At 55.5% G+C, this 14,940-nt stretch overlaps 2 protein-coding genes across 3 annotated transcripts; both read right to left on the bottom strand.

Moving 5' to 3' along the window:
- Nucleotides 1-32: 32 nt before the first annotated feature.
- GALK1 (galactokinase 1) lies at nt 33-5,000 on the bottom strand. Its single transcript, XM_070394755.1, has 8 exons — nt 4,752-5,000; nt 3,620-3,809; nt 3,077-3,196; nt 2,790-2,925; nt 2,499-2,680; nt 552-702; nt 302-464; nt 33-219 (listed from the first exon to the last, which is right to left on the bottom strand). The coding sequence occupies exons 1-8, from the start codon at nt 4,992-4,994 to the stop codon at nt 148-150; spliced, it is 1,257 nt and encodes a 418-aa protein (XP_070250856.1). The 5' UTR covers nt 4,995-5,000; the 3' UTR covers nt 33-147.
- A 5,665-nt stretch (nt 5,001-10,665) lies between these two features.
- Nucleotides 10,666-14,132, bottom strand: H3-3B (H3.3 histone B). 2 transcript variants are annotated; one of them, XM_070395579.1, is made up of 4 exons: nt 14,001-14,132; nt 13,407-13,544; nt 13,137-13,290; nt 10,666-13,049 (listed from the first exon to the last, which is right to left on the bottom strand). In XM_070395579.1, exons 2-4 carry the CDS (start codon nt 13,532-13,534, stop codon nt 12,921-12,923), a joined length of 411 nt encoding a protein of 136 aa, XP_070251680.1. In that variant the 5' UTR covers nt 13,535-13,544; nt 14,001-14,132; the 3' UTR covers nt 10,666-12,920. The 2 variants fall into 2 exon arrangements, with proteins under 2 accessions (XP_070251680.1, XP_070251679.1); XM_070395578.1 differs by having other exon boundaries at nt 13,979-14,132.
- Nucleotides 14,133-14,940: the final 808 nt, after the last annotated feature.

Here is a 14,940-nt window from a genome sequence, read left to right on the forward strand (position 1 = left end):
GCCAAGCACACACCACCCCTAGAGGTCCTGTGGTCTGAGGCACAAGTTTATTGAGCGCCCAGGTGCGGAGGGCAGGCGCCAGCGGCACGGAGCTTCCTGCTTGGCTGCCCGGCAGGCCCCTGCCCGCGTGGGCCACCCCAGGGGAGCTCACAAGGGCAGCACCTGGGCACCGTCGGCGGCCTGGGAGAGGTAGAAGGTGGCGGTACCACTATACTGCGCCTGTGGGAGAGGCAGAGGCCTGAGCTCGGCGGGGCCCTGGGAACCTGCTTCCCGCCTCGCCCCGGCCCCAGCGTCCACCCACCTGGATGTGCTGCATGGCCTGGGGAGCCGCGGAAGCCTCGAGCAAAGTCACCGTGCAGCCGCCAAAGCCGCCGCCCGTCATGCGGCTGCCATAAACCCCGGGCGCAGACAGCGCGGCCTGCACCAGCTGGTCCAGCTCCGGGCAGCTCACCTCGTAGTCATCCCTGCAGAGGAGATGCAGGCGGGCCTGGGACCAGCCCCACCGGCCCGGGGGACAGCCTGTGCCCGGTGCCCGGTGCCCGGGGCCTCACCTGAGGGAGTGGTGACTCTCCACCATGAGGCGGCCGAAGGCTCTGTAGTCGCCCCGGCTGAGGGCATCGGCTGCCTGGGCCGTGCGCCTGATCTCCCCCACGACGTGCCGCGCCCGCCGGAAGCCCTCCTTGCTCACCAGATCTCTGCCCGCTGGAGAGGAAAGGGGTCAGCAGACCGCCACCCACTGGCGAGGGCCCCTGCGGACGTGGGGGATGGCACCGTGGCTCCAGGGGGTGGGGGAGCCTCCGGTGGGAGGCCTGGCTCTGGCCAGGCCGTGGTAGAACCTTGGGCTGGTCACTAAGCTCCCAGCGCCTCCCCTCAGCTGTGTAGTGGGGCACCCACCCGATTCGGGGCGCCCAGGACCAGGTGGGCTGACACCTGCAGAGCTCCCGGCAGGGCGGGCGGCACACAGTGGGTGCTCTTATCCAGCAGTTAAAGTCCCAGACCCAGGGCTTCCAAGGTGCGTGGGACGCAATGCTGCCTCCTGGAGGCCGTGGGAGGGAGAGCAGGAGGGCACCACACGGAGCCTCCGAGGGCTGGGACAGGAGGGGCACAGGCAAGGGCACAGGGCACACCAGGAACCAGCAGGCTTACACACACACACACACACACACACACACACACACACTGAGGGGAGAGGGCAAGCCGCAGCCCCGAGCACCAGGGCACCTTGCTACTTAAATCGACTACCTTCCTGGCCATGTGTATCAGAACCTGAAAACTTCTCACTCGGTGAGCCTACTCCTAGGAATCTAATCCTAAGAATAGGAGAATGCAGAAGAAGACATGGCTAAAACGTTCATCAGTGTTGACCATCACAGGTGTAATTATCAAACAGTGGTTAAAGCCCTGGCTGGTTTGGCTCAGTGGATAGAGCTTCGGCCTGAGGACTGAAGGGTCCCCAGATTCGCTTCCGGTCAAGGGCACATGCCGGGTTGCAGGCACATCCCCAGGAAGGGGCGTGCAGGAGGCACCAATCAATGATTCTCTCTCATTGTTGATGTTTTTTGTTTTGTTTTTTAAAAATATATTTGTATTGATTTCAGAGAGAAAGGGAGAGGGAAAGAGAGATAGAAACATCAATGATGAGAGAGAACCATTAATCAGCTGCCTCCTGCACACCTCTACTGGGGATTGAGCCTGCAACCTGGGCCTGTGCCCTGACCAGGAATCGAACCGTGACCTCCTGGTTCATAGTTCGTCGCTCAACCACTGAGCCACACTGGCCGGGCTCATTGTTGATGTTTCCATCTCTCCCTCTCCCTTCCTCTCTGAAATCAATAAAAATATATTTTTTAAAAAATTAAAAAGGAAAGTGATTAAGTAAATTACCATGTACCTGGATGCCGGAATATTATATAGCTTATAAAAGCCATGTTGATGGGCCTTTCAAGGCATACAATAATGTTACAGTTTTTTTAAAGGGAGAGGGCCCTGGCCGGTTTGGCTCAGTGGATGGAGCGTCGGCCTGCGGACTGAAGGGTCCCAGGTTCGATTCCGGCCAAGGGCATGTACCTTGGTTGCGGGCACATCCCCAGTAGGGGGTGTGCAGGAAGCAGCTGAATCGATGTCTCTCTCTCATCGATGTTTCTAACTCTCTATTCCTCTACTCTCCCTTCCTCTCTCTAAAAAATAAATAAATAAATAAAAATAAATAAATAAAGGGAGAGGGTGACAATATTCAACTTTGAAAACATTTTTCAAAAGATAAGGAAATATACTATCTCCCAGTAGTGGCCTTAGTGCTTACTCTTTGTACTTGTCCACAGGTCTCCCATTAGGAACAACGGTACTAAGATAGCAAGCAGCCCCGCTGGGGTCGGGGCCCAAAGTTAATAGTGTTCAGGGAGTGGGCAGGCACGGCCGGGGTCCTGGGGATGAGGCCCCAGCAGCCCCGGCCGGGGCCCCGCTGTCTCCAGGACAGACCGCTCCCGGCCAGCTCTCACCCTCCAGCTCCTCCAGCTGCACCTCCCGGAGGCTCTCCTTGCCCAGCGCCCGGGCCACTTCCTCACACTGGCGGCGCCGCAGCGGGTACTCGCTGGAGCCCAGGGAGTGGCGGACGTTCGAGTTGGTGATGAGCACAGCCAGCCTGGGGTCTGACAGTGGCACCAGGCGTGTCTCCAGGGACCTGGGAGGCAGGTGGAGTGGGGAGGTGACAAGGCCAAGTGTCTGCCCGCCAGGTCCCGCAGTGGACGTGCTCTGCCCAGAAGTGGGGGGGTGCAAGGGGAGCCCCTGACCTGCAGTCAATGAGCAGCGCGTGGTCCCTCTGCGCCAGCAGAGCGATGAGTTGGTCCATAATGCCGCAGGGCACCCCTGCGAAGCTGTGTTCGGCCCGCTGGCACACCTGGGCCCGGGCAGCTATTGTCCCCGAGTCTGTGGCGCAGGGTGAGATGGGGAGGCTGGGGCCCGAGAGGGGGCACGAGGGGCAGGTGGGTTCCCGCCCCCTCTGAGAGCCACAGAGGAAGCCGACCACAGGAGAGCTCGGGGAGGGCAGGCTGGGTGGGAGCTGGGTTCTGGGAGGTACCTGGGCAGAGCTGCTGCAGGAAGGTGTACGTGGCCACTTCCAGGGCGGCCGAGCTGGACAGCCCACCCCCCAGAGGCACTGAGCTGACCACCACCGCGCTGAAGCCAGGGAGGGGGGCGGCTGCGGGGGAAATAATGGGGGAGGGTCAGTTGCGCCGTCTGGGAGGATGGGCACAGGGAGGCACGTACTGTATCTCTGCTTCCAGGAATGGGTCTCAATTGTCCAAGCCACCCACCTGCTGGGCCAAGGGGCCCACGGCCCTCCATCCTTCCACCCTGAGGTTCCTGGGACACAGTCTTCCCAGTCCTCCTGGTCTAGGGCTCCAGAAGCCACAGGTTAGGGTTTGACTCCTGACTCCTCCAATCAGGTAATGGGCAACCCAGGGCAAGGTCTGGACCCTCTCAGGGTGTCAGTTTCTTCATCTGTACAATGGGATGCTCTATCCTGCAAGCCTACCCCACAGTGGACTAGGTGCGCTAATGGGTTTTATGACAGAGGGGGTGCTCTTGGCTGCTGAACTTGACCCAGGCCCGGACCCCGTACCTGGGTAGTGCTGAATCACTCCCTTGACATAGTTGGCCCATCTCGGGGTCCCAGGCTCCAGGGACCGCTGGGCTGTGGGCAAGGGAAACTGCAGCCGCCTGGGCTCGTCAGCGCCCTCAGAGGTGGTGAGGAGGGAGACGAGGCCGTCTGCCCGGCGGCTGCCCACCATCACAGTCACCAGCTCCAGCGCCTGGCAGGAGACACAAAGGGTATGCAAAGCTCCCGCCAGCTGAGGGAGGGACTGAGGGATGGAGGAATGAGGCCCCTCTCATACGAAAGTCCCGAGGAATGTGGGTCCTGGGAGAGACAGAAGCACGACCTCCAGGCTCAACAGGAAAGGAATGGCAGTGTCTCACGGAAGAGCCTGAGCGCTGAGCTGGCCTTGGGGGCTTAGGCCCTGCCCCCTGGATTTGCAGGGGCGGGACCAGCGCACAGAGCACACCTGGACTCTGCCCTCCACGTGGGCGCCCAGCTGTGGGCACAGGGGAGCCGCAAGCTCAAAAGGAAAACAGAATCAGGAGCTCCATCCGACGACTTCCCATTTGGGGGTAACCTCAGGTGTGCTGTACCCACTCACTTGCCAAGCTGCGGGGTGGGGTGCAAAGAACCCCTGGCTGAGAGCCGGGAGGCCTCCTGGGTCCCCTGGAAGCCCCAGCAAGCACCGGCTGTGTGACCTTGAGCAGACCGCTAGCCCTCTCTGGGCCTGTCCCCGCTCTGTAAGGGGACCAGGCTGGAGGCTTCGGGCTACTCCCGCAGGGTCTGCAGGGCCTCATGGAAGCCAGAGTCTGAAGCACCTCCTTCCACGTGCAACACACGGGGGGCCCCACATTTTGAGGTGGCCCCCAGGTTGCTGGAAAGGTCCACAGAGGGCGAGCTGGAGCGAAGAGGCTCGGCACACCCTCTCCCAGCTACTTCCTCTCGGATCGCCCTTCCTCCCTTCCTACGTGAGAAACATCCCGTCCCAGGGTCCCTCCCACGTGCTCGGCCCCCAAACTCGCTGGAGTTGAAGTTCGGCGCGGCCCGACCCACAGTTTACGCGGGGACCAGGCGCCTCCCCGCGCCCCTCCGGCCCGCCTTCCCCACGGGGCGGCCGGGCCCCCAGGAGAGGCTCGGGTCCCCTCGCAGCCCTCACCATGGGCAGCACCAGGCCCTGGTTGTAGTCCGTGTGCTCCCCGATGAGGTTGACGCGGCCCGGCGCCGACACCGCCAGCTCGGGCTCGGCCCCGAACTCCGCCCGGAAGGCCGCCCGGGCCTGGGCCAGCAGCTCGGCGACCTGGGGTGGGCTCGACGCAGCCATGGCGCTCGCCCTCCGGCTCCGCGGTGCAGCGGGATCGGAGCGGGATGCTGGGGCGGGGCCGCGGCGGGGGGCGTGCATTCCTGCGCCCGCCGCCCTGGCCGCCCGCCCGCGCCCCCGCCCCGCCCCGCCCGCCCCCGCCCCCGCCCCGCCCCGCCCGCTGCGCCCGCCCCCGCCCGCCCGGCCGCCCGCCCGCGCCCCCGCCCCGCCCCGCCCGCCCGCGCCCCCGCCCGGCCGCCCGCCCGCGCCCCCGCCCCGCCCCGCCCGCCCGCGCCCCCGCCCGGCCGCCCGCCCGCGCCCCCGCCCCGCCCCGCCCCGCCCGCTGCGCCCGCCCGTTGCGCCGGCCCGTTCCTCCCGCGGGGGGCGGGGCGCGGACTTCGGGAAGGAGCGCGGGGCGCCCACTCGAGTGGGACTGGCCCGACTGGGAGGTCTGAGCCGCCCTCCCCTGGCCCTGTGCCCACACCCTCACCCGCAGCCAGAGCGACCCCGCTGCGACCCGGCCGACCTGGGGTCCCAAAGGGACCTCCTAGACTAGGTCCTAAGGTCCTGCAGCTGTGCGAGGTCACCAGCCCCTGGTCACGGGTCTCCAAGCGCGTGGCCTGGCCCTCCGTGTAAATAGCGAGAAAGCCGAGCTTGGTGGTGACCAGGGAGTGGCTGTCCACAGGCTCCTTTCCCGGGTGGACACGCAGGCACAGCTCCCAGCTGTGCAGGGCTGAGGCGGGGGGGGGGGGGGGGGGGGGGGGACCGCCACGGACAGCAGTGGGCCCCACCCTCCTGGAAGGACCGACCACCGCTGCTAAGGTAGGTTGGGCTGCTGGCCCCAGCAGGGGTTGCTGAGGGCGCAGGGACATGGGGGGGTGGCGGGGTGAGAGGGTGATAGCGAGGGGTACTGAGTTCTCCTTGAGCCAAATGCCCTAAGATTGACTGGTTGTAGGTATCTGTAAATATACTAAAACCACGCAATTGTACACTTTTTAAAAAAACATATTTTTATTGCTTTCAGAGAGGAAGGGGGAGATAGAAACATCAATGATTAGAGAGAATCATGGATCAGCTGCCTCCTGCACACCCCCTACTGAGGATCGAGCCGGCAACCTGGGCCTGTGCCCTTGACCAGAATCAAACCTGGGACCCTTCAGTCCGCAGGCCTGTGTGCGCTCTCCACTGAGCCAAACCAGCCAGGGCAAGGGTTTGTACACTTTAAACGGGTGAACTGTATGGTGTGTGTAGCAGGTCTTGGGGCAAGTTGAAATGAATTTCAACCCACAAGCCATGTCCTCCCCAAGGAGGCGCCGCTCTGCTGGGGCAGCTGTGCGAAGCAACACCCCCCTTCTCCAGGAATCCTTTACCCGTCTCAGCCTTGACGTCCAACCGTCCTGAGCCCAGATCTCTTCCCTTGCCACTGTGTGATCTCGGGCAGGTGCCTGGGCTTCTCTGAGCCTCGGTCTCTCCTCTGTAAAAGGAGGCTAGAGAGGCCTCCGTAACAGATTGTTATAAAAGGAACTAATGAGATCATCTTGATTGAGTGCCCGGCCCAGCACTAGCACTTAGTAAACACAGAGGAAGTGTTCGCTATTATTATGTCACCCATGAATGCAACAGACATTAGTGGACTCTCCTGCGTGCAACTGGCCAGACAGGTAAAAGCCCCGGGCGCTCACGCTCTGGCCGGGAGGCAGACACAGCCTGGCCCCTGAGACCAAGGCTGGCACGGAGGAAAGATCAGCTGCCTCCAGCACACCCCCTACTGGGAATAGAGGAGGAAAGAGCTTTCTGAGAAAGGAGAGGGAGGAGGAATCCTGACCGCTCCGAAGCCCGAACACTTGTTTTTTATTTCCATCGTTTCATTTTGATGGGAAACACACCCATGTGCCCTCCCCGGTTTTGCTAAGTGGACTGAAGGGCTGGGGCAGGTGCAGGAGGCAACCAATTGATGTGTCTCTCATAGCAGTGTTTCTCTCTGTCTCTCCCCGTCCCTTCCACTCTCTAAAAATCAGTGGAAAAAACATCCTCGGGTGAGGATGAACAACAAGAAAAGAGAACACGTCCACGTGCCTCATCCTCATCCTTTTATTGTTGTAGTTGTTCTTGGAGCACCTGGATAGGACCTAAGAGGGTAACGCTTCCATCTGCTCAAGATGGACTCTGAAGCATTGATTTTATTTGTGTTCACACTCATTTTTGGTTTGGGCTTTTGTTGTTTGTTTTTTAAGGTTTGTTTGTGTGTGTGTTTTTTCCCCAGGATCGGCCCACACCCAGAGACAAGGGAGCTAATGCTCAAAGATCTGGCTCTACTCAGTTGTTGTTGTTTTAAAATATGTTTTTATTGATTTCAGAGAGGAAGGGAGGAGAGATAGAATCATCAACGATGAGTGAGAATCATTAATTGGCTGCCTCCTGCACGCCCCCTACTGGGGATCAAGCCCCCAACTCAGGCATGTGCCCTGACTGGGTATCAAACCCTGACCTCCTGGTTCACAGGTCGATGCTCAACCGCTGAGCTACTCAGTTTGTTTTTTTAAAAAATATATTTCTTTATTGATTTCAGAGAGGAAGGGAAAGGGAGAGAGAGAGAAACATCAATGATGAGAGAGAATCATCAATCAGCTGCGTCCTACATGCCCCCTACTGGGGATCGAGCCTGCAACCTGGGCCTGTGCCCTTGGCCGGAATCGAACCTGGGACCCTTCAGTCCGCAGGCCGACGCTCTTATCCACTGAGCCAAACCAGCTAGGCTGCTACTCAGTTTTTTAATCCCATCTAGCATGTTTCATGAAATTTGTTGAGAAGTCTGCCTTGCCCTAACTGGTTTGGCTTAGTGGATAAAGCGTTGGCCTGTGGACTGAAAGGTCCCAGGTTCAATTCCAGTCAAGGGCATGTACCTTGGTTGCAGGCACATCCCCAGTGGGAGGTGTGCAGGAGGCAGCTGATCATCGATGTTTCTAACTCTCTATCCCTCTCCCTTCCTCTCTGTAAAAAAATCAATAAAATATATTTTTTTTTAAAAAGAGAAGTCTGCCTTAACCTTTGACCCTCCCTTCCATTTCCTGGCCTGATGTTACAAGATTGGGAGGGGGTGGAACTTTAATGGGAACACTGCACCCCACAGCCTGTCTTCTCCCTTGCATCCGCAAGCCAGAGCCAGCTGTCACACAGGACTGAGGCATCCAGATAGAAGCCCCAGTAATATCCACCACAGGGCCATACATTCCAGGGGTGGGAATGCCACCCCTGCCAGTTGTGCCCTGGAACCCTTGGCAGGCCTAGAATCACAAAGGCACCTTTGCCTAGGCCATGGCGAGACCTGCCCACCATGGAGGACAGGTGCTTCAGCGGCGTCTCTTCTCTCCCGGAGTCTGTGTCTGTGTCTGCACCCAATTCTTTCTTTTTTTTCCCCAAAAAAGGTTTTTATTGATTTTTAGAGAGAGGAGAAGGGAGAGGGAGAGAGAGAGAAACATTGATTTGAGAGCAAATCATGCAACAGACATTAGTGGACTCTCCTGCATGCAACTGGCCAGACAGGTAAAAGCCCCGGGCGCTCATGCTCTGGCCGGGAGGCAGACACAGCCTGGCCCCTGAGACCAAGGCCGGCACGGAGGAAAGATCAGCTGCCTCCAGCACACCCCCTACTGGGAATGGAGCCCCAGCCTTCTGGTGCACAGGATGATGCCCAACCAACTGAGCCACACTGGCCAGGTCTCTGTGCCAGTTCTTAGCCCTTGGGCCCTCCCTGCTGGACTCGCTCGTTCTTTTTTATGTGATGGTCTGCACGCGCCATGCAGCTCTGGCTTCTCCATTGCAATCACAGCCTGGTTCACTGATGGGACTTGAGGCAACATCTCACAGGCAAATATCTACCCACAAGGTCTCTGAAAGTGTTCGCCCTCGGAAGATGGCCCACCCTCTCACCCTTTCTGGGAGGTTCTATTTGTAATTGTTCCACAGCATTAACCTATCTAATGAGTTGGCCCGCTCAGCCTTTCTGTAATATTAATGATAACAGCTCCTGAGGTCTGGATAATACGCATCTGGACCTTGTGGCAGCCCTGGTATCAGGGCTGGTACACAGCCTGCAGGGCAGTGCTGGTTGGGGACTGATTGGTCAGTGCCCTTGACTTCTGTTGTCAAATATTTTAAAAATCACCAGAATTTGCACAGATTATTTCTTTAAATCCTTACAAGCCTATTGGGTAGGTAGTTTTTATTCCTATTTTAAAGATGAGGAAAAGCAGCACAGATGTGTGAAGGAACGCATCCCAGTGGGACAGCTGGGCCTTGAACCTGGGCCTGTCTGCCCCTGAGCCCATTCTCAGCTACCACCCTGTGCCCGTGAGTACCTACAGCTCAGCCTCTTGGTGAGGGGAGGAGGCACAGCTGCTCTCCCAGACCCCTGGAGCCCCACTTCCTACATGGAAGGGTCCCAATCGGAAAGCCAGGCCAGTGACCAAAGGCGCTTGGGAACTGGCCCAGTTCTTTGCCACGTGTGCCAGGAGCAGATCCAGCCAGCTGGGCTGTGGGGCTGCCAGGACCATTCGGGTTGGTCAGCAAGCACGTCTGGAGCCTCTGCCAGGTGTCAGGCCCGACGCCAGGGACAGGCAGGCAAGATTGAGACCTTGCCTTCGGAGCACCGAGCTTCTCACCCTCCCCTGACCTCAGGCGCCCCTGTGAGGGCTCAGCTGCAGCCATGTCTTTATTTGCTGCCCCATGTCCCTGAAGTTCCTGCCCTCTAGGCAAAGGCCACAGAGCAAATCCGGACTCAAAAGATGCAGCTAACAGCTCAGGGCCCCGGCCATCTCTTCCTGCAGCTCACACTGGGCACTGCAGCTGGCAGGGGGCTGCAGGCCTCCAGGGTGGGCAGGACTGAGTCTGCCCAAAGGCAGGGTGTGGGAAGGGAGAGGCCAGTGAGCTGCAGTAGGACTACAGGCTTGTGATACCTGGGCCTTGGACCCAACCCCATCCTGTCCCCTCTGCTAAGTCTTGGCTCAGTGCTGGGAGGTGAGGAGCTTATGGGAAAGTCCTGGGGCCCTGTATGTCCAACAGAGGGCGTGGGAAGAGGAGGAGGGGTTGGTGGAGCCCAGGCACCACCTCCATGGGGACATGTGCAGTCCCTCACACAGCCCTCAGCAAAGGCCACCTGCCCCAGCCTGTCATTCCTCAGCTTGCCTCAACTGAGTGGTCTCCTCACTGACACTGGTCAGGCAGCAGAGGTCCCTGGCTGGGGGCAAAGCAAGGAGTGGGGGCCTGGCCATGGGGCATGAGCTGGTCCTTGTTGGCCTCTCCTGGGTGTTCCTCCCTTTGATGTATAATGGGGACACAGTGAATCTTTTGTATAAGGACAGATCTCAGGAAATAAGCTGGGTTTGAAGTGCGTGCCTGCCTCCATATACTTATTTTAAAGTATGTTTTTATTTATTTCAGAGGAGAGACAGAAACATCAATGATGAAAGCAAATCATTAATCAGCTGCCTCCTGCACGCCCCCTACTGGGGATCAAACCTGCAACCCAGGCATGTGCCCTGACTGGGAGTCGGACCTGTGACCCACACCAGTCAGCAAGAGAGGCAGTTAATATGCAGGTTCAACAAGCATAAATGGGCACTGTCCTGAGCAAAGGGTGATATACATCCCTTTAAGGATAAGGGGTCTGCCTGTCTCATTACTGAAGGCCCTCCCCTCACCCCCCAGTCGAAGGCAAGGCTTTCTAGGAAACTTGTGAAACAGATTTCATTCAAATGAAGACCATTAACAAGTCTCAACTTCAAAAACTTTTATTTTTGTCTGTTCATCAAGGGCACAGGATACCTTCATCAGTTCCAACCTTTGCTTTTCTCCTTATAGACTGTTCCATCACTATACCCAGGGTACCTGTGTGACCAGCTTCCTAGAACCAAAAAATAGTTTTGCCTTCTGGTTAAGGTGCTCAAATAAAGTATGGCGTGCAAGTGGCAGTTTAAGCAGACTCCAAGCCACGCAATAAAACCCAGGAGCCTCCTGAATCACGATGCAGACGGGGGTGGGGGGTGTGTGTGTGAAGGTTCAACTGTCATCCATGGGGTTACGGCAGGTAACGCAAGCTGATCACCACAGCTGTTTCTACTTGTTTGGACACTGCTCCGGGCCAGAGCACAGCACATGCCAGCGGCTGGGGCTTGGACATCTTTCAGATGCACGTGAGGGGATTATATTGGTAGTTGTTCCAGAGCTGGTTACAAACCTTTTAGAAAACCCGTTTGCTACAGTGAACTCCACCTTTGACAACATGTAAGGCTCATTAACTAGACCTCCAAGCCTATTCTAGTTTCTCTCTCCCGACAAACCCCTTAAATTTGAAACTAATTCTTACTAAAAATGGCCATTAGGGCATAAATGTCTTGCTACAGCTTTGGTGGCACTTGCGCTGTCTTGCCAACATTGATAGGCTATGCTTTATTGCTGGCCTTCAATGTCAAAGCAGATTTCATATGGAAAAAATGTCTTGGACTACTGGAATTGTTAATAACTTGAATAGAGATCAATAAACAGTCCACCCAGAGGTTCATGGAACAGGTCCCAAATTTGAGCCCTAGCATTTTAAATAAATTTACTTTCCTTGGCCTACTTCACACCGGCAATGAATGTGCTTTTAATTCCTTGACAATATGGAGGGAAGCAGTGACACTGTAAATATTGCAATCCTGGCATTGTTAGAGCAGAGGAGAGGGTCTTCACATGTTTCTGGAGTTATTTCTGTAACTAAAAGGTTCCTTTGTCTAAGCAAAATCCAAGTAAGCTAAGCTCAAACTTTAGGATACAAAGAACCTAGATAATGGATGTTTTTTGTACATTCAATTTAGGTTTTTGACACTTAGTTGGATAAACAAGTTTTATTTGTAAATTTAGTCAACATACATAATTGACCTAAAAACTTCAATAGAAGGATAAATTTTAAAAACCACTTGGAAGACCAGCTCTATAAAGTGATTTCCCCAGGACCATATACCAGACGTAAGCTAACTGGCCGCCATCTTAACTGGCCGCGATGCAACAAGCTGGAGCTAAGAGCCCCTCCCACCCCACAGCAAGGTTACGCTAAGGGTTATAATACAAACTCCACAAGGAAAAGAACTCGGGTCTTGTCTCCTCTTGGTAGAGGAACTCAACCTAGTTATGAAACCAACCACAACACAAAGAAAAGCTGCACTAACCATAACTAGTCAGAATATTAGTAACAGATGATGCTGGTGTGATAACTTGTATTCTAGAGCCCTTATAAATAAAATCCCCCGATAGTGTTTGCATTATCAGCTAGAGGGTTAGTTCACATGTGGTAGAATGAGGACTTATGCAAGGTGTTATTTGCAAAGCATTTTACTACTATGAAAACAAGTGCAGTCTAGTTAGAACACCAACTGGACCCTAAATTACACACACCTTAATGACAAGACTCCCCACATGTGAATGTAAAACATTTAATTTAAAAATGTTGACACTACAATATATAAAATAGCTATTATAAATGCACATAGTGTATTCTATAGCTGCCAGGTTTACTTTTTTTTTTCTTTTTAGGAAACTGTAAGTTATTACACTGTGGTTAAGACTTGTATCTTCACCCTTGAAAAAGCCCACATTCTATCACAGTGATGCATGGTCAGACTTAACAGCCCCAATTGTTAAACACTTGGATCAAGTCATAACCAGTTTTATTGCAAAAGGACCCTGTACACATTTATCATTCTAGTACCTTAATAACTACCCAACAAGTCATTAACATACAGAAACATGCATCATGAGAAGCAAGAAATATCACCCATCCCTTCTGCATATTAGCAACTTGTCACTCCTGAGCAAGTGCTCACATCACTGAGGTCTGTGAACAGTCACTTTTCGCATTCATCCTGAGTGAAAGATGGAATGACTTAAGTACAAATGCAACATATTATAAACAATTTCTTACAAAAAAAGTCACAAATTAAACCAAAGTATTTTACAGAATTTACTACAAAACACCGTAAAAACTGCCTTCCCTTAAGCTCTCTCTCCCCGTATCCGGCGAGCCAACTGGATGTCTTTGGGCATGATGGTGACTCTCTTAGCGTGGATGGCACACAGGTTAGTATCTTCAAATAAACCCACCAGGTACGCCTCGCTAGCCTCCTGCCGAGGACAAGAGCGCACGATTAGACTCTGCGGAAACCGGGAAACCGCCTCGAGCCCCCGCCCCCGCCGCGGCCCGCGTCTCACCTGCAGCGCACCGATGGCTGCACTTTGAAACCTCAGGTCGGTTTTGAAATCCTGGGCGATCTCCCTCACCAACCTCTGGAAAGGCAGCTTCCGGATCAGAAGCTCGGTCGATTTCTGGTAACGACGGATTTCTCGAAGCGCGACGGTCCCGGGCCTGGGCAAGGAGGATGGAGACGCAAACCCGTGAACTGACAGCGCCGGCACCCCACCAGGCACCCCTCCCGCACCGCCGGGCGCCGCGGCGTCATTGTCTCCCTCTGCCCAGCCTACCTGTAGCGATGGGGCTTCTTCACCCCGCCGGTAGAGGGGGCGCTTTTCCTGGCAGCTTTAGTGGCCAGCTGTTTGCGGGGCGCTTTCCCACCCGTGGATTTGCGAGCAGTCTGCTTGGTTCGGGCCATTTTCTTTCACCTAAAGAAGACACCCATGACGCCCGCGCCGCTCGCCAGGGGGTGGGGGCGAGGGGGACGGACAGGCTCTGCGCGGCGCCCCTGCCCTCCCGCCTCTTCGCACCCCACCTCGCGGCGGCAGGTGGCCGAGGCCTCCCCGCCGCCGCCTCACCCCTAATGACTCAGGCCGCGAGGAGCAGCCGCCTCCCCCGGGAGGGGGAGCGCGGGGAGGAGTCATTTCCCCTCCTCGGCGGGCGGAGGCCGCGCTGCCCGGAAGCCGACGCCGAGACCTCTGAACAGCCACCGTCAGAGACGGGAAGAGACGCGATTCCCGGAACGAAGTCCCCGGGGAAAACCTCTCAACCCCACGCCCGATGCCAGCCGCCCGGGCAGCCCGCACTCGGCCCCCAACGGCCGCGACCCGCGGCCCCAACGGCTGCCGCGGCCCCAACTCACCGGCAAACCCACGGACACTCACTCAACGCCGAAGTCTTAGGCCGCTTCTCAGTCCGTGACGCCGCTCCCGCCGCCCAAGGAAGAGCCGCAGCCCAGGAGCTAAGTGCACGGACCAACCCAACGAATAACCAAACCGCTTTGCTCCAAACCCCCCCGATGCTTCCGCTTTTATACCCACGCTTCACGCTGCGTCTCTGCGTCATAGAACCTTCATTTGCATACACCAACGACTTTTTCTATTGGTCGAAGCTTTCGCCGACGCGTTGACATCCCTCGACACAAAGGCCGTGCTAGGGCCCTGTACTCTGATTGGTGAATATCTAGGCCGCTGATTGGCTGTTAAAATGGCCTAACGATTGGATGAAAGCAAAGAGAAATGGACGAATCATAGTTTAGCACTAAGCGGCTCTTCTCATTGGATGAAATGAAGCTATGTTTGGATCCTTCCCTTGGTTCCAAAGCTCTACAATAGAAAGTCAATGCAACTAAATTGTCTTGGTCCCCATCAGGACGAAAGAGTCTGGATGGGCAGAAGCTTCACCTCATTTGCCTCAAGTAATGCCATCAATGCAGGAAGAGGTTACTTTAATGCAATTTTTGTAAATGTTTTCCAGTGTAAAATAAAACATCTTCCCTGTGATTATTTACGTTTCATGAACATTTTTTTGTTCCCAAGTTTATTCAAAAATTCATACAAAATATTCCATTTAAACGTTTTAATTCATTTTAACATTTTGATAGTTAAGTAGTAGTGTAAATAAGAATTAGAATTCAGTAAATCATGTTATATTAACAAGTATTTTATTTATCTTTCATATACATTTTAACCAAAAAGCAGTTCTTTTGTTTGGTAGGGTGGGGAGGGGTGATAGCTACAAAGAAACAAATGTTAATAAATGGTTTTATGAGTACCACTTTGTATTTTCTTAGGTCTGTCACAAAATGCTTTGTGATTTCAATAT

Source organism: Myotis yumanensis, unplaced genomic scaffold (genome assembly GCF_028538775.1).
Source record: "Myotis yumanensis isolate MYYU_CA2020_CCGP unplaced genomic scaffold, mMyoYum1.0.hap1 SCAF_16, whole genome shotgun sequence".
NCBI lineage: Eukaryota > Metazoa > Chordata > Mammalia > Chiroptera > Vespertilionidae > Myotis > Myotis yumanensis.